The sequence below is a fragment of the Amblyraja radiata genome, chromosome 25, assembly GCF_010909765.2.
Source record: "Amblyraja radiata isolate CabotCenter1 chromosome 25, sAmbRad1.1.pri, whole genome shotgun sequence".
In the NCBI taxonomy this organism is placed as follows: Eukaryota; Metazoa; Chordata; class Chondrichthyes; order Rajiformes; family Rajidae; genus Amblyraja; species Amblyraja radiata.
Genome location: NC_045980.1, coordinates 33,530,114 through 33,549,803, shown reverse-complemented (window position 1 = coordinate 33,549,803; position 19,690 = coordinate 33,530,114). Strand labels below are relative to the sequence as shown.

General features: G+C 47.5%; 1 protein-coding gene across 1 annotated transcript in view; it reads right to left on the bottom strand.

The window, feature by feature from the left end:
- The window catches only part of sez6l (seizure related 6 homolog like), a 74,858-nt gene that overhangs the window by 49,406 nt on the left and 5,762 nt on the right, over positions 1 to 19,690 (bottom strand). Inside the window, exons 2-5 of the mRNA XM_033043065.1 lie at positions 17,773 to 18,531; positions 12,880 to 13,013; positions 1,681 to 1,873; positions 131 to 316 (exon numbers count right to left, since the gene is read on the bottom strand). Of these exons, the coding sequence (XP_032898956.1) occupies positions 131 to 316; positions 1,681 to 1,873; positions 12,880 to 13,013; positions 17,773 to 18,531 (1,272 nt within the window). The remainder of the gene's footprint in view (positions 1 to 130; positions 317 to 1,680; positions 1,874 to 12,879; positions 13,014 to 17,772; positions 18,532 to 19,690) is intronic.

The following is a 19,690-nucleotide window of genomic DNA, read 5'->3' as shown; positions in this document are numbered from 1 at the left end:
AGAATTCGGCCATTCGGCCCGTCAAGCCCATTTAATCATGGCTGATCAATCATCTCTCTCTCTCTCCCTCCTATCCCCACAGCCAGTGCAATCCAAAGCTGTGTGTGTGTCGACACTCTGCGATGCTCACCTCTGCAGCTTGGCTCCTTGGTGCTCCAGTGCGGCTGTGATGCATTCATGCAGACCAGCGATTGCAGCCCCTGCAGCTGGTAACCAGGGTTACAGCGGAAGTGTGCAGTCCCATCAGCGTGCAGATCCAAGACAGACACGTCTCCGTAGTCAGGTCTCCGTGGAAAGTTGCAACTCAGCATGAAAACTGCCGGAGAAAAATGATAAAAAGCCACACTCAAATCTTTTATCCTTTCCCCCTAAGCTGTACTAATCTACATTATGAAGTGATTAGGGGTTTAGTTTAGAGATACAGTGCGGAAACAGGCCCTTCGGCCCATTGAGTCCGCGCCTAGCAGCGATCCCCGCACATTAACACTATCCTACACACACTAGGGACAATGTTACACTTGCACCGAGCCAATTATAGCCAACAAACCTGCACGTCTTTGGAGTGTGGGAGGAAACCGAAGATCACGGAGAAAACCCACGCAGGTCACGGGGAGAACGTACAGACTTGTAGACAAAAGACCCGGGTTCGATCCCGACTACGGGTGCTGTCTGTACAGAGTTTGCACGTTCTCCCCGTGGGTTTTCTCCGAGAACTTCGGTTTCCTCCCACACTCCAGTAGGGCGTGCAGGTATGTAGGTTAATTGACTTCGTAACTGTAAAAATTGTCCCTAGTGTGTGTGTAGGGTAGTGTTAGTGTGCGGGGATGGCTGGTCGGCGCGGACCCGACGGGCCGAAGGGCCTGTTTCCGCGCTGTACCTCTAAACTAAACTAAGCTGTACTAAAGCATTCACAGTGTAAAGCAGTGACAGGCCTGAACGAGATAATGGAATTCATAATGGGATTGAGTGTGTGTTCATCCGTGGACCATGCCCCGAGCAGACTTGTACATTCAGTCAACCAAGAATTTATTTTGAAGTTCCCAAAAATAGTGAGGCATATGAATTTGATGCAGATTTGTTGCTTATTATTGCAAATCTCAGCGACTGCCGTAAAACTAAAACGGGCCCGAAATTGGAAAAATATTTAATTTTACATCCAGGACATGAAATAACTAAATGATCGGTAATTTAACAAAAAATTGGGTTGATGGTTAGCATGGATTCAGTGGGCCGAATGGCCTCCTCGGTCCACCATTCCTTGGTCATCTGGGACGGCACGATGGCGCAGCGTTAGAGTTGCTGCCTCACAGCGCCAGAGACCCGGGTTCCATCCTGACTACTGGTGCTGTCTGTACGGAGTTTGCATGTTCTCCCCGTGACCTGAAGAAGGGTCTCGGCCCAAAACGTCGCCTATTCCTTCGCTCCATAGATGCTGCCTCACCCGCTGAGTTTCTCCAGCATTTTTGTCTACCTTCCATCTTTCAAAATAGAGTCACAGGGAACTGCAGATGCTGGTTTAAAAAAAGAAACAAAAAAAAAAAGCGCCGGAGTAACTCAGCGGGTCAGGCAACATCTCTGGAGGCCGTGGATACGTTGACGTTCCTTTGCCCCTCTCGGCCTGAAGTTAGGCCCGACAACTTCCTCGCTGACAGTTTCTCCAACTCATCGCCCTTCACTTACTCTGATAATGGAGTCGGAAGGACCCAATGCCGCCGTACTGGAAGGAGCGGAAGTGAACGGAAATGGTGTTGGTCGGGCTCCGGATGACCTGGCCTTCCACCAGCAGCACCTGATTTGCCAGGACGATCCACCTGTCCTCCTCCAATCCGCGGATCGACAGCTGTTCCCCCTCGGAGAGGTTCAGCGTCTTCACCTGAAACCAAGGACAACAGAACCGTGTGAAGGGCGGCAAGGGTGGCATAGCGGTCGCGCTGCGGCCTAAAGGGCCTGTCGATTGCATGCGTTTGGCGCAACCAAACGGAAGCGGAGTTCACGTGAAGTTCGCGCTAAGTACGCACTAAGTATGCGCTAAGTTCGCACGTGACGTCATTTGCGTCATACTTACCAATCAGCTGGGCAGGAGGCGGGCCGACTGAATTTGGGCGTCGCACGGCGTCGGGCGGTGACATCATCGCGCAACGCCACGCGGTGATATCATCGCGCAATGCCACGCGCTAGGCGTACGCAGTCAAGACGCTGCGTACGTCCGCTATTCGCCTGCGTGCCGACAGTCCGTTGCCACATGAAGATTTCGGACACTGTCAGATTCACGGAGCCCCGCGCGATGTCGGGACCAGCCCCGCACAACTCCGCATTTCTAAGTGGGACCGGCCCCGCGCGGCCATACGGTGCCCGTACGTCTCAAGCGCCCACGTTTGGTCGCGTCGAACGCATGCAAGTGGGACAAGCCCTGAACGGTGCACACAGACCCCAAACACTGAGGGTTGACATCTAAAATTCTCAAAGGATTGGACAGGCTAGATGCAGGAAAAAATATTTTTGTTGAACTGTGGGCGGTCATGGTGGCGCAGCAGTAGAGTTGCATCGCCAGAGACCCGGGTTCAATCCCTGCTGTCTGTACGGAGTTTGTCCGTTCTCCCCGTGACCTGCGTGGGTTTTCTCCGAGATCTTCGATTACCTCCCACACTGCAAAGACGTGCAGGTTTGAAGGTTAATTGGCTCGGTGTCAATGTAAATTATCCCTAGTGTGTGTTAGTACTTCATTGATGTTAGTGTGCGGGGATCGCTGGTCTGCGCAGACGTGATGGGCCGAAGGGCCTGTTTCCGCGCCGTAGTTTGAAACAAAACTAAACTGTAGGTTGAAATCTTTTCAATAGGCAATAGACAATAGGTGCAGGAGTAGGCCATTCGGCCCTTTCAGCCAGCACCGCCATTCAATGTGATCATGGCTGATCATCCCCAAATAGTACCCCGTTCCTGCCTTCTCCCCATATCCCCTGAATCCGCTATCGTTAAGACCCTATCTAGCTCTCTCTTGAAAGTATCCAAAGAACCGGCCTCCACCGCCCTCCGAGGCAGAGAATTCCACAGTCTCACAACTCTCTGTGAGAAAAAGTGTTTCCTCGTCTCTGGTCTAAATGGCCAACCCCTTATTCTTAAACTGCAGCCCCTGGTTCTGGACTCCCCAAACATCGGGAACATGTTTCCTGCCTCTAGCGTTTTCAAATCCTTAATAATCTTATATGTTTCAATAAGATATCCTCTCATCCTTCTAAACTCCAGAGTGTACAAGCCCAGCCGCTCCATTCTCTCAGCATACGACAGTCCCAGGAACTAACCTTGTGAGCCTATGCTTTTCGTAGACGTTGCAAGCTTCTTTAGAGTCACAAATGTCTAGCAGGCAGCACAAAGTCATGTTCAATGATCCAAGAAAAGTCATTCCTTTAATTGCCGTCCAGGACGGAGAAATTCAATTTCCATGCAAACTAATTCAATTAAATTCAGCGCTGTGCCATATGCAATATCTCCTGGAGTCATTGCCAAAGCCAATCAAAGGAAAGGAAAACAGACATTTGCAACTGCAGAAAAAAAAAATCTTACTACTTGATTTGTAAATCTGAATGTACTTTTAGAATAGAATAGAATAGAATACCTTTATTGTCATTCAGACCTTACGGTCTGAACGAAATTTCGTGCCTGCAGTCATACATACAATCATACAATAATAAACAACAATAAACACAAATTAACATCCACCACAGTGTATCCTCCAAGCACCTCCTCACTGTGGTGGAGGCAAAAATCTTAGGGTTACTGTCTCTTCCCTCCTCTTCTCCCTCTGCGCTGAGGAGATTCCCCACCGGGCGATGGTACCAACAGTCCCGCGGCTCACCGAACCCCGCAAACGGGCCGGTTCAAACACCGCGGCCCGGGGGTGGTCGAAGCTGCCGCCCTCCAGTCCAGCACACGCAGCCGCTGACCCGCGGCTCAACCCAGGAATCAGGTCACCGCCTCAGAACGCCGTCCCAGCCACCGGAGCACCGTTCCAGCCCCGAGCCGGATCGCCCTCACGTGAGTGCCATTCTCCCTCGGGCTGGGCCACTCCGACGTGAGTGCCGTTCTCCCTCGGGCTGGGCCACTCCGACGTGAGTGCCGTTCTCCCTCGGGCTGGGCCACTCCGACGTGAGTGCCGTTCTCCCTTGGGCTGGGCCACTCCGACGTGAGTGCCGTTCTCCCTCGGGCTGGGCCACTCCGACGTGAGTGCCGTTCTCCCTCGGGCTGGGCCACTCCGACGTGAGTGCCGTTCTCCCTCGTGCTGGGCCACTCCGACGTGAGTGCCGTTCTCCCTCGGGCTGGGCCACTCCGACGTGAGTGCCGTTCTCCCTCGGGCTGGGCCACTCCGACGTGAGTGCCGTTCTCCCTCGGGCTGGGCCACTCCGACGGGCCACAGCCCCTCACGGGAAAGTCTCTCAGCCCTCGCCAGGCCGCTCTCACGAGAGCGCAGTTCCAGCCCCAGGCTGGGCCACCCTCACGGGAGCTCAGGGCGAGTCCTGTCAGCTGCCTCCAGAGTCCCGAGGTCGCCAGCTCCGCCATTAGGCCTCAGTGTAGACGGAGGCAGAGAAGGGGGATACGACAAAAAGGTCGTATTCCCCCGTAGGGAGAGACAGCAAGCCCCGTTTCACCCCCCCACCCCCACCCCACATAAACACGACCTAAAAACCAAAAACGTAACTAGACAAAACGAAAAAAAATACAACACAAAAAAGTAAAAGACAAACGGACTGCAGGCGAGCCGCAGCCGTTCCCGGCGCCGCCACTTCCGCTGAAGAAGGAAGTGGCGTGAGGCCACTTAGTTATTTCCCAAGTTTAGGTTTAGGAATTATTATTGCCATGTGTACCGAGGTACAGAAAAAAGCTGCGTTTTGCATGCCATCCAAACAGATCAGATAATGCTGTACATAAATAGTTTTGTGCAGAGATACAGCATGGAAAAAGGCCCTTCGGCCCACACCGACCATCGATCACCCGTACACTAATTCCCAAGGCCCTGTCCCACGGTACGAGTTCATTCCAAGAGCTCTCCCGAGTTTAAAAAAAAACCAAACTCGTGGTAAGCACGGAGAATGAACGTAGCGGGTACGTCGGAGCTCGGGGACGTATCTTAGCGCTAACGGCAGGTACTCGGGAAGACTCGCTAACGGCAGGTAAAGCACGGGAAGACTCGTGAAGATTTTTCAACATGTTGAAAAATGTCCACGAGAGCCCCGAGTACCGACGAGCGGCCATTACCGTAAATCTCCGAGTTCGAATCAGGGCAAACTCGGGAGAGCTCTTGGAATGAACTCGTACCGTGGGACAGGGCCATAAGTCATCCCTGTTTCACACCCTACACACTCGGGGCAATTAAGCTACAAACCTTTGGAGTGTGGGAGGAAAGCGGAGCACCCGGAGAAAACCCACGCGGTCACGGGGAGAACGTGCAAACTCCGTACAGACAGCATCCGGGGTCAGGATCAAACCCGAGAGCACCACCGCAAGAACCATTGGTAGAGCAAAGGGGAAGAAGTGACAGAGTGCAGGATATTGTGTTGGTTTAGTTTAGTTTGGAGATACAGTGCAGAAACAGGCCCTTCCTTCAGCCCACCCAGTCCACGTCAACCAGCGATCCCCATACACTGACACCACCCTAACAATGAGGGACAATCATTCAACCCAAGCAAGGGGCACAACAAGTAGATCAAAGGAGAAGGGTCTCGAACCAAAACGTCACCCACTCCTTCTCTCCAGAGATGCTGCCTGTCCCGCTGAGTTACGAGCTTTTTGTGTCTATCTTCAGAGCAAAGGGGAAGATACAGAGTGCAGGATATAGTTCTCAGCATTGTAGCGCATCAGTTCCAGAGACAAAGTCCAATGTCCGCAATGGGGTAGAGGTGAATCGGTCAGTACCTTAGCTTATAGAAGGACTATTTTGAAAACTAAAGTGTCTATTCCTTATTACTCTGTGTGTGAATGATATTCTGATCAAATCCAGCTGTAAAATCCATTTGGGTTCGAGGTCAGGAGCGTAATTATTTTATTGAAGTTATTCGAATTGGTGTTTTAGTGCTGGTGAAATTATGGCCACAAGCTCAAACTGAAATGAATTAAAATGACAGAACTCTGACTGGTTGTGGGTGGAAGTTTAAAACGATGGCATGGCAATTGAAACGGTTTTAAATATTGCAATTTGAGGGCATTCGCCATCTCACCGAGATTCCTGGGCAACCTTTATTAAAAAAAAAATTAGTTTAGAGATATAGCGCGGAAACAGGCCCTTCGGCCCACCGAGTCCATGCCGACCAGCGATCCCCGCACACTAACACTATCCTATACACACTTGGGACAATTTTTATATTTATACCAAGACAATTAACTTACAAACCTGTACGTCTTTGGAGTGTGGGAGGAAACAAAAGATCTCGGAGAAAACCCACGCAGGTCACGGGGAGAACGTGCAAACTCCGCACAGACAGCACCCGGAGTCAGGATCGAACCCGGGTCTCTAGCGCTGTGAGGCAGCGACTCTACCCGCTGTGCCACCGTCTTGAAGAAATTCAACTGTCTGAAGTTGGAAGTATATTTGTATTTAGAAATACTGGTGGCGCAGCGGTAGAGTTGCTGCCTCACAGCACCAGAGACCCGGGTTCGATGATGATCGCGGGTGCTGTCTGTGTGGAGTTTGCATGTGACCTGTGTGGGTTTTCTCCGGGTGCTCCGGTTTCCTCCCACACTCCAAAGGCGCGGAGGTTTGTAGGTTGAATGCTGCTTCGGTAAAAATTGTAAATGGTCCCCAGCGTGTAGGATAGGGCGATCACTGGACGGCATGGACTCGATGGGCCGAAAGGCAGCATCTCTGCCGCTGTATCGCCGTGCCGCGCAAATTCTTTTAACAAAGGATTTGAGTATAAGAGCAGGGAGGTTCTACTGCAGTTGTACAGGGTCTTGGTGAGACCACACCTGGAGTATTGCGTACAGTTTTGGTCTCCTAATCTGAGGAAAGACATTCTTGCCATAGAGGGAGTACAGAGAAGGTTCATCAGACTGATTCCTGGGATGGCAGGACTTTCATATGAAGAAAGACTGGATAGACTCGGCTTGTACTCGCTAGATTTTAGAAGATTGAGGGGGGATCTTATAGAAACTTACAAAATTCTTAAGGGGTTGGACAGGCTAGATGCAGGAAGATTATTCCCAATGTTGGGGAAGTCCAGAATAAGGGGTCAAAGTTTAAGGATAAGGGGGAAGTCTTTTAGGACCGAGGTGAGAAAATCATTTTGTACATAGAGAGTGGTGAATCTCTGGAATTCTCTGCCACAGGAGGTAGTTGAGGCCACAGTTCATTGGCTATATTTAAGAGAGAGTTAGATGTGGCCCTTGTGGCTAAAGGGATCAGGTGGTATGGAGAGAAGGCAGGTACAGGATACTGAGTTGAATGATCAGCTATGATCATATTGAATGGCGGTGCAGGCTCAAAGGGCCGAATGGCCTACTCCTGCACCTATTTTCTATGTTTCTATGTTTCTAAAATGAAACACAAAAGAGATCGGCCTCTGTTGCCATGGCTCCAAGTGTAGACAGTCACCCGCTCGCTCCTATTCATCATCCTGACAGCGTATGCAATATCGTTTCATGCATTCCCCCGACGTTCACACTGCCCCGTCTCTGTAGAGCAACAGAGCTCGCGGTTAGACACGGCATTTCAGTTTTACTCTGATGCGCTACAATGCTGAGAACAATATCCTTCCCCTCTGCTCACCTCTACTCGCTAGAGTTTAGGAGGTTGAGGGGGTACCTCATTGAAACTTACAGAATAGTGAAAGGTGTAGATAGAGTGGATGTGGAGAGGATGTTTTCACTGGTGGGAGAGTCTAGCACCAGAGGCCGTAGCCTCAGAATTAGAGGGCGCTCTTTTAGAAAGGAGGTGAGGAGGAACTTCTTTAGGTAGACAAAAGTGCTGGAGAAACTCAGCGGCTGCAGCAGCATCTATGGAGCGAAGGAAATAGGCAATGTTTTGGGCTGAAACCCTTTTTCCAGCATCAGCAGTTCCTTCTTTTTTTTTAATTTTTTTTAAAAAATATTTTATTTTATTAGAAGTAAGTACAGTCATATGGCACCAAAGTGCCTAATATATATTTTCATAATACATTTTATGTACAACTTCTTTTTTTTTTTTGTTACATTGAAAAAAGATTAGAATAAGAAAAAGAAGTTAGATAGTAAAGGATAGAAAGATGTGAAATATATAGTGTGTGAAAAAAGAAAACGAGTAAATGAAGAAAGTTGAGAGAGAAAATAGAGAAAAGAAAATAAAATAAAAAAGAAAAGGAGATCATTATTTATAATCTTGACCAACCCTCGTCCAGTCCTGAAACAGTCATTTTTTTACAATTGTGTTGCACCATATGATTCCAAAAAAACGACGAATGGAGACCAACTCGTTATGAATTGGTCTGATTTATCCATTAGGAGGAATCGCATTTCCTCAAGATGAGCGGTGTCCAACATACTTGCAATCCACATTTTAAGCGTTGGTATTGATGTACCCTTCCAAAATTTAAGAATTAATTTTTTTGCTATTATTAAACCATAGTTAAGGAATAGATTTTGAGATGTATTCAATTTATTCCCATCTTCCATTACGCCAAATATAATCATTTCAGTATTAGGTTCCATTCTTGTCTTGAACAATTTTGTAAATATTTCAAAAATATCATTCCAAAATCTATAAAGTTTTATGCAGGAAACTAAGGAGTGTGTTATAGTTGCCTTTTGGGCTAGACATTTATCACAAGTGGCGGATATATTTGGATAAAATTTGTTCAATCTTGTTTTTGAATAATATAATCTATGTACAATTTTAAATTGAATTAGATTATGTCTTACATTAATTGAACATTTGTGAATATATATCAGGTGTTTTTCCCATTTAACCTTCGTAATTTTTATCATTAGTTCCCGTTCCCACTCTTCTCTAAGTACCTCTGTCGATGGTAGGTCTATATTTAGAATACTATTATATAAATATGATATTAATTTTTGTGAGTCAGCTTCAATATTCATTGCTTCTTCCAATAAGTCAGGAGTTACTTTTTGATATCCTTGTATATATTTTTTCACGAAATCGCAAATCCGAAGATATTTAAAATATTGGTTGTTTTTCAATTTAAATTTTAATTGTAGTTGTTGGAATGATAGTAGGTTTCCCAGTTCGTACATATCCCCGATCCTTCTAATTCCGAGACTTTCCCATTGGTTATATGTCTTATCAATAAGAGATGGTTTAAATAAAGGGTTATTCGCTATTGGCATTAACAGTGATAGATTTCTTAATTTTAAAGATAATTTTATTTGTTTCCAAATTCTTATTGTACCATATATAATTGGGTTCTTCTTATATATTGTGTTATTCAGTTTTTTTGGGGAGAAGAGGATCGTTCCTATATTACAAGGATGGCAATCCTCCTTCTCCATTTTTATCCATTCTGTCTGTTGGGTAGAACTATCCAACCAATAAATCATATTCTTAATATGCACTGCCCAGTAATAATACATAAAATTCGGAAGTGAAAGTCCCCCGACCTCTTTTGGTTTACATAAGTGTTTTTTTGTGATTCTATGTGATCTATAATCCCAAATATAATTAGTAATATTTGAGTCTAATTTAAAAAAAAAATATTTTGGTATATATACCGGTATAGATTGAAATAGGTATAGTAATTGTGGTAGAAAGATCATTTTTATTGCATTTATTCTACCTAATAATGATAAGGGAAGTGTTTTCCAAAATTTAATCAACGTATTAAGTTTATTTAATAAAGGTATGAAATTAGCGTTGAATAATGCTTTATATTTTCTAGTAATCTGAATACCCAAATATTTAAATTTTTCTGTTGCGATTTTAAAAGGGAACTTCAGTAAGTGTGTAGGTTCTTGAGGTTTTAATGTCATGATTTCACTTTTATTCCAGTTTATGCTATATCCAGAAAAAGACCCAAATTCCTCTATTAAGTTTAATAAATTTGGTATGCTCGTTTGTGACTTTGTAATATATAAAAGTATATCGTCTGCATATAATGAGATTCCTTCTTAAACACTTTGGAACGTCTTTAGTCAGAGAGTAGTCAATCTGTGGAACTCATTACCACAGAGGGCTGTGGAGGCCAAGTCAGTGGATATTTTTCAGGCAGAGACCGACAGATTCTTGATTAGAATGGGTGTCAAGGGTCATGGGGAGAAGGCAGGAAAACAGGATTAGGAGGCAGAGATCAGCCATGATTGAATGGCGGAGTAGACTCGATGGGCCGAATGGCCTAATTCTACTCCGATAACTTGTGAGCATTGCTCTACCAATTATACTTGAGTTGGCATTGAATGTATTAGTGTGGCACGGTGGCACAGTGGTAGAGTTGCTGCCTCACAGCGCCAGAGTCCCGGGTTCGATCCTGACCTCGGGTGCTGTCTGCGTGGAGTGTGTACGTCCTCCCCGTGACCTGCGTGGGTTTTCTCCAGTATCTCCAGTTTCCCCCCACACTCCAAAGACACATAGATACATAGACAATAGGCGCAGGAGTAGGCCATTCGGCCCCTTGAAGCCAGCACCGCCATTCAATGCGATCATGGCTGATCATCCCAAATCAGTACCTCGTTTCGGCCCTCTCCCCATATCCCCTGACTCCGCAAGCCCTAAGAGCTCTATCTAACTCTCTTTTGAATGCATCCACTGATTCGGCCTCCGCTGCCTTCTGAGGACGTACAGGCTTGTAGGTTATTTGGCTAGCGATGGGAAAATAACGGAAGAGGAAAGGTCGCTGAGGGACATCACCAACTTGTTTTCCACAGAGCGTCCTCTCTTAATTGAGACGCAGATGAAAGTCGACAAGATAATCTTGATTTATGAGCAATAATCCCAGGCTGTTTAAAACTAAACAGTGAAACTGACAAACCACTCAACCTGCAACCCTGGAGCATAAATAAATCAATCTTCTACAGCATAGACGATACTGGTGGACACAAAATGCTGGTGTAACTCAGCGGGACAGGCAGCATCTCTGGAGAGAAGGAATGGGTGGCGTTTCGAGTCGAGGCAGGTCTGCAGAAAAGTCTCGACCCGAAATGTCACCCATTCCTGCTCTTCAGAGATGCTGCCAGTCCCGCTGAGTCACTCCAGCATTTTGTGTCTATCTGTCGGGACTGTCATATGAGGAAAGATTGAAAAGACTAGGCCTGTATTCACTGGAGTTTAGAAGGATGAGGGGTAGGAATCTTATAGAAACATATAAAATTATAAAAGAACTGGACAAGCTAGATGCAAAAAAAATGTTCCCAATGTTGGGCGTGTCCAGAACCAGGGGCCACAGTCTTAGAATAAAGGGGAGGCCATTTAAGACTGAGGTGAGAAAAAAAAAAAAAACCCGTTTTCACCCAGAGAGTTGTGAATTTGTGGAATTCCCTGCCACAGAGGGCAGTGGAGGCCAAGTCACTGGATGGATTTAAGAGAGAGTTAGATAGAGCTCTAGGAGCTGGTGGAATCAAGGGATATGGGGAGAAGGCAGGCACGGGTTATTGATTGGGGACAATCAGCTATGATCACAATGAATGGCGGTGCTGGCTCAAAGAGCCGAATGGCCTGCATCTATTTTCTATGTTTTTTATGTAAACCAGTTCTTTCCTACACAGACAATACTGGGATTGGGATGCAGAATGTTATTATTAAGTATTGTCAAAACATCTTATTCGCACAGAATCATCGTCACACAGTGTGGAAACAGGCCCTTCGGCCCAACTTGCCCACACCGACCAACACGCCCCACCTACACTGGTCCCACCTGCCCACGGTTGGCCCGTATCCCTCCAAACCTGTCCTATCCATGTACCTGTCTAAATGTTTCTTAAACGTTGTGATAGTCCCTGCCTCAACCACCTCCTCTGGCAGCTCGTTCCATACACCCACCAACCACCCTTTGGGTGTAAAAAGTTACCCCTCAGGTTCCTATTCAATCTTTCCTCCCTCACCTTAAACCCATGTCCTCTGGTCCTCGATTGTCATACTCATGGCGAAAGGCTAAACTAAACCTAGACTAAACTAAACGGAACTAAACAGAATTAAACTATGGAGTGGAGGTCATGGAGTGAAGGTAGACACAAAATGTTGGAGTAACTCAGCAGGGCAGATAGATCCTTGATTAGTACGGGTGTCAGGGGTTATGGGGAGAAGGCAGGAGAATGGGGTTAGGAGGGAGAGATAGATCAGCCATGATTGAATGGCGGAGTAGACTTAATAATAATAATAATGGATGGGATTTATATAGCGCCTTTCTAATGCTCAAGGCGCTTTACATCGCATTATTCATTCACTCCTCAGTCACACTCGGTGGTGGTAAGCTACTTCTGTAGCCACAGCTGCCCTGGGGCAGACTGACGGAAGCGTGGCTGCCAATCTGCGCCTACGGCCCCTCCGACCACCACCAATCACTCACACACATTGGCCAAATGGCCTAATTCTACTACAAACCCTTATGACCTATCCAAAAGGCCTGTTTCCATGCTATATCACTAAACTAAACTAAACTAATGGTGGATAAAACCAATTAGGAGCAGTTGAGATCCCAGCTTCCAAGACAGATGTGTACAGCAATTCGTTCTTCCCCCACACAATTAAAGCATGGAATAATCTCCACCCTACCATAGTTACCCAACCAGATGCAACTACATTTAAGGTAGCTCTTTCTTCCCAAAAAGCCTTTCTGGCTTAAGTCCTCCCTCCACCATCTCCAGTTTAAATTCCATTTGGAATATTTTGGAGGACCAAGAAACCAAGATAGTCAGTGTGTATGTGCAGAGAGCAGAGCAGTGTGAGCATAGACTGCAGGCTGGCCTTACCTGGAGCTCCACTCCGTAGCCCATGAAGACGGTCACATTAAATGAGCACTGCATGGAGCCGTACGCCGACAGTGGCAGGTAGTCTGTGGAGTCGATATATCCCTCCGAGCCAGAGAAGCTTATGCTGCACGGAACTGCAAAGAGAAGATCCTTACTAATAAATATACTTCACAACCCTTTTCCCTTCGCAGTTTAACTTAAAAACCAAAACGTCCCTTCACAGAGCATAGAGTGATACAGTGTGGAAACAGGCCCTTCGGCCCAACGTTCCCACACCGGCCAACAATGTCCCAGCTATACTGGTCCCACCTGCCTGCGTTTGGCCCACATCCTCTCCAAACCTGTCCTATCCGTGTACCCGTCTAACTGCTTCTTAAATGTTGGGAGAGTTCCAACCTCAACTACCTCCTCTGGCAGCTCGTTCCATACACCCACCGCCCTTTGTGTGAAAAAGTTACCCGTCAGATTCATAGAAACATAGAAACATAGAAAGTAGGTGCGAGAGTAGACCACCAGGTCCGTCGAGCCCGCACCGCCATTCGCTCATGGCTGAACACTAAACAGACACACTTACCCACAAACAGTAGACACAAGACACAGAACACAAGACACTACCCTCCCCTTTATACCGCTATCACCCCTCTCCACCCCAAGAACCTCGCGATCTCCTGGGGGAGGCAAAAAACCGGATAAAAACCCAGGTCCAATTCGGGAAAAAAATCCGGGAAATTCCTCTCCGACCCCAATCCAGGCGATCGACACTTGTCCAGGAGATCACTCAGGTCTTACTATACTAACCATACCTAGGTCCATATCCCTGCCCTCTCCCCGTAGCCCCTTATCCCCTTGGCAGCTAAAAAACCATCTATTTTAGTCTTAAATATATTTAAAGTTTCTGCTTCCACTGCTCCCTGGGGCAGTGAATTCCATAAATTAACCACCCTCTGGGTGAAGAAGTTCTTCCTCATCTCAGTTTTAAAAGAGCCCCCCCTTATTCTGCAACTATGTCCCCTAGTTCTAGTTTCCCCGATCATTGGGAACATCCTCGGTGCATCCACCCGATCAAGGCCCCTCACGATCTTATATGTTTCAATGAGATCGCCTCTCATTCTTCTAAACTCCAAAGAGTAGAGTTCCAGCCTACTTAACCTTTCCTCATATGTCAATCCCCTCATTGCAGGAATTAATCTTGTAAACCTTCGCTGCACTGCCTCCAGGGCTAGTACATCCTTTCTTAAGTATGGACCCCAGAACTGTACACAGTATTCCAAATGTGGTCTCACTAATACTGTGTACAGCTGCAGCAAGACCTCCGTGTTTTTATACTCAATCCCCCTAGCAATAAAGGCCAAAACTCCATTGGCCTTCCTGATTGCTTGCTGCACCTGCATACTAACTTTTAGTGATTCATGTACTACTACCCCTAGATCCCTTTGCGTTGCATTACAACGCAGCTCCTCCTCATTTAGAAAATAACTTGCCCTATCATTTTTTTTTCCCAAAGTGAATGACTTCACATTTATTAGTATTAAATTTCATCTGCCAAGTTGTTGCCCACTCACCTAGCTTATCTATATCCTTTTGCAGACTCTTCCTATCCTCCTCATCCCCTACTTTTCCTCCCATTTTTGTATCGTCCGCAAATTTTGATATATTACACTTGGTTCCCTCCTCCAAATCATTTATATAAATTGTGAACAACTGGGGTCCCAGCACCGACCCTTGCGGAACCCCGCTAGTTACCGGTTGCCATCCCGAGTATGAACCATTTATCCCCACTCTCTGCTTCCTATTTGTTAGCCAATCCTCTACCCATGCTAATATATTACCCCCAATCCCATAATTTTTTATTTTTAGCAATAGTCTCTTATGTGGCACCTTGTCAAAAGCCTTTTGGAAGTCCAAGTATACCACATCCACCGGTTCCCCTTTATCCACCCGGGTTGTTACTTCCTCAAAGAATTCGAGCAGATTCGTTAAACAGGACTTCCCCTTCACAAAACCATGCTGGTTCTGTCCGATGAAGTCATGTTTATCCAAGTGCCCCGTTAGTGTTTCTTTAATAATTGTCTCTAACATTTTACCCACCACCGATGTTAGACTAACCGGTCTATAGTTACCCGCCTTCTGTTTACTTCCTTTTTTAAATATAGGTGTTACATTGGCCATTTTCCAATCCACTGGGACCGTTCCTGCCTCCAGGGAGTTTTGGAAAATTATCACCAATGCATCCACAATCCCCACCGCTATCTCCCTCAAGACCCTTGGATGTAATCCATCAGGCCCAGGGGATTTATCCTCCTTCAGTCTCATTAATTTCCCTAATACCACCTCCTTGGTGATCTTAATAGTATTTAGCTCCTCCATTCCTACCGCCCCCTGTTTATCCAGCGTTGGAATATTTTTTGTGTCTTCTATGGTGAAGACTGATACAAAATACTCGTTTAATGCCTTTGCCATTTCCATGTTCCCCACCAACAACTCTCCAGTCTCACCCTCCAATGGACCAACGTTCACCTTAGCCACCCTTTTTCTTTTTATATAGCTATAAAAACTCTTACTATTAGTTTTTATGTTGTTCGCTAAATTCCTTTCATAGTCTATTTTCCCCGTCTTAATTAATCTCTTAGTTATTTTTTGCTGACCTTTAAATGCTTCCCAATCCTCTACCCTCCCACTATCTCTGGCTACCTTATATGCCCTTGCCTTCAGCCGAATACTATCCTTTATAGTTTTACTGAGCCATGGCTGACTGTTCTTACCCTTACCCCTTTTTTTCTTCATAGGAATACATTTTTCTTGAAGGTTATACAGTATACCCTTAAACGTACACCACTGCTCATGTACCGTCTTATTCTTGAGTCTGCTATCCCAGTCAACTTTGATCAGCTCAGTCCTCATACCTTCATAATCCCCCTTATTTAGACTAAGCACCCTAGCCTGAGTTTCAACCTGCTCCCCTTCTATTTGAATATGGAATTCGACCATATTGTGGTCACTTGTTCCCAACGAGTCCCTAACTATGACATTTTTAATTAATCCTGCTTCATTACACAGGACCAGATCCAAGATTGCCTCCCCCCTTGTCGGTTCGGTGACATACTGTTCTAGGAACCCGTCTCTAATACATTCTATAAACTCTTCCTCTAGTCTACCCTGCCCAGTTTGGTTTGCCCAATTAATATGAAAATTGAAGTCCCCCATGATTACAGCAGTTCCCTTTTTACATGCGTCAACTATTTGCAGATTTATGTTCTGACTAACAGCGTCACAGCTATTTGGAGGTCTATAAATTACACCCACTAGTGTTTTTTTCCCCTTATTATTCTCTATCTGTACCCAAGCTGTTTCACTATCCTGATCCTTCAACGCAATATCCTTCCTCTCTATTGCCGTTATTCCCTCCCTTATTAAAAGGGCCACCCCTCCTCCCTTTAATTCCTATTAAATCTTTTCCCCTTTCACCTTAAACCTATGTCCTTTGGTCCTCGATTCCCCTACTCTGGGCAAGAGAGTCTGTGCATCTACCTGATCTCTTCTTCTCGTGGTTTTGTACACCTCTATAAGATCATCCCCTCATCCTCCTGCGCTCCAGGGAATAGAGTCCCAGCCTGCTCAGCCTCTCCCTATAGCTCACACCCTCTAGTCCCGGCAACATCCTCGTAAATCTTCTCTGCACCCAAAATCCTCATGATGGGTCAGGCAGCATCTATGGATGTAAATAATTATGGAAATCAGGATAAGCGTGGGAGACATTTAGCCTACTTCAGAATTCCAAAAGTGAGGAGAAATGACGGTAGATAGAAGTGAGAGCTGAAGGGACAACAACAGCCAGAGTGCTTGGCCAACATTGGCCGTTTGCTCACTGCATTTCATCAACACCAAGGCATTATTTGTGTTTTTTCTTGATTCCTTTGGCATCTAAAAAGTTTCAGAAGTGGTAAATCTGGCTGTAAATTTTTTAAATCGCCCATGGTTCTCGTGGGTTTTTACATACAAAATGAAAACGCATCTGAAGAATATTTTACAGCCAGATTGATCACTTCTGAGACTTTTTAGATACCAAAGGAATCAAGAAAAAAACACGAATAAGGCCTTACAGTTGATGAAATGCAGTGAGCAAACGCGATAATTCCCAATATTTTCAATTCCGATATCTGCAACGGCCAATGTTCACCAAGCACTTTAGCTGTTGTTGTCCCTTCAGTTCTCGCTTCTCTATACCTTCATTTCGCTTCACGTTTGGAATTCTAAAGTTGGGGTACATGTCTCTCACACCTACCCCGACTCCCACGATTTTTTTCAGCGCAGAAATGCAACATTTTGGCCGGTTTTTAAACAGGTAGGAAAGTACGCGTTTCTTGCATTAATTACATATACCGGATGTTATGGATGTCCTCCAGATGGATTGAGCGGCTCCGCGCGTCAAGCCCTATAACCCTGTGACCTTACGTGCAACCCCCCCTATATGTTTCAATGAGATGCCCTCTCATCCTTCTAAACTCCAGAGTGTACAAGCCCAGCTGCTTCATTCTCTCAGCGTATGACAGTCCCGCCATCCCGGGAATTAACCTTGCCCCAGACACTCAGTCTGAAGAAGGTCCGTGCCTTATTCCCCAGAGATGCTGCCGGTCCCGCTGAGTTATGCCCCTGTCCCACTTAGGAAACCTGAACGGAAACCTCTGGAAACTTTGCGCCCCACCCAAGGTTTCCGTGTGGTTCCCGGAGGTTGCAGGTGGTTGCCGGAGGTTGCAGGTAGTGGAAGCGGGTAGGGAGACTGACAAAAACCTCCGGAACCTCACGGAAACCTTGGGTGGGGCGCAAAGTCTCCAGAGGTTTCCGTTCAGGTTTCCTAAGTGGGACAGGGGCATTACTCCGGCTAGCTGACAGTACCTGCGGTGGGCGGGGAGGTGATCACGGTGGTGGTGATGATGGTGACGGTGGTGTCCACGGCTCCTTCTCCTCCTCCCGTCGTCGTTGCCTCCTCCAGCGTGCCGACCTCGGAGCTCTCGCCGGGAGAAGCAGTGGCCGCCGCGGTCGTGCGCCCGTCAGTGAGAGGGGTGGACCTCCCTCTGGGTGGGTCGTCCTCTCTGGAGTCGGAGTCGGAGTCGTCGGGGGTGCCGACGGTCGTGTGGGCGGCGCGGCGGCCGGGTTGGGTCGCCCAGTGATCGCCGGGGCTCGGCGGCGAGACGGCGCGGCGCTCTCCCTCCCCGATGTTGGCTGAACCGTCCCCGCTCCCTGGCCTCTCCTTCCCCATCGGGCGGTCGGAGACGGACGAGGGAACGGCGGCGTCTGGAGACGGAGACGGAGACGGAGACGGGGACGGGGACGGGTCCACCAGCTGTGAGGCCAGCGCGGTTATCCGTTTGCCGTAGGACTCCGCCTGGATGGCGGAAGAAAGCCTCTGCCTGGGCGGGGGTCGCTGCAGGGGTAGCCCCCCAGGAATGGCGGAGGGCAGGAGGCGAAACTCCCGCTGGAGGAGATCCTTCTTCTGTAACACCGCCTGCAAGAGGTCGGGGCGAGGGTGGGCGACACTCGCAGCGACACTCCCCTCCCGTCTCCTCTCGCCCCTCTCCTGGTCCTCAGCTCCCCGACCCGTCTCCAACAGGTGGCCAGACGTAGCAGTCAGGACATCTTCCCGAAGACCAACATCTAAGACAAAAAAAAAACCCAAAGGCAATCAAAGTAGGAAGGAACTGCAGATGCTGGTTTACACTGAAGATAGACACAAACATTTCCCTTAACCCTTTGATCCCCTCTTTTCCTGTCCCTCCCCCACCCGTCATTACTAGTTTCGACGTTGCCTTGTTGAGACTCACTGTCTGTAACTTGTTCTCACCTCACCCACAGCCAGGGTGGCCAACTTTCTCACTCCCAAATAAGGGACAAAAAGTCAAAATACGGGACAAATTCCCGACGGCAATTCGTTGACCGACTCGGCCGCGGCTGGGTGAATGATGAGTTGGCCCGGGTGCTGGACTGCACACAAAGCCCAGCCGGGGGGCCAGCTGAGGGGTTTTGGCCCGGGGGCCGCACGACATCGCGTGTAAAGTCCGGCGCCCCGTCCAACTCACGAACCGATGATCGGCCGTGAGAAGGAGGGGTGGCGGCGGTAAGCGAAGGTCCGAAGATCGGACAGCTGGCCGGGCTGCCGACCGACCGACCGACGGGGCCACGGGCGAGGTGCTGCACTCCATGGGCTGCACTACGTCGGGATGGATGAGGCGGGGCCGGACGCAGCTCTCCGACCCGACAGTCCCCTCGACCCGAGTAGCAGCAGTCAAATACGGGACAAGGGCGGTTTTGACCTTTTTAGAACGTTGGCAACCCCCTTCCCTTGCGTGTGTGGGAGGGGGGGTAGTGTTAATATGCGGGGATCGCTGGTCGGTGCAGATTAGGTAGGCCGAGGCCTGTTTCTGCGTAGTATTTCTGAACTAAACTAAACGAAGAGTTGAACCACATAAATAAAAAAATCTATGTCTTTTCCTATCAAAGTTGGCATTGGGATTAAGCCCGAGCCAAATGATCTTTCCCTCAGTTTGTAATACATGTCCACGCACATCTCCTGTTGTGAAACATTTGCCCAGTGGGAGACCAGGATCAGGTTAATTTGAAGGCCTGTCTTTGATTTCTCTGTCATTCATATCTGATCTTGCGTTCGCTTGTGGACAAGTTCCACAGCTGGATATGTGTCCTCCACGGAGAGAGAGCACGGGTCACCTAATGATGAAGTCAAGAAGCTGTTTGGCTAGTTATTAATGGCATCAATATTGTCACCGAGTCAGAAGGTTCGGGGGCCAAGTCCCACTCT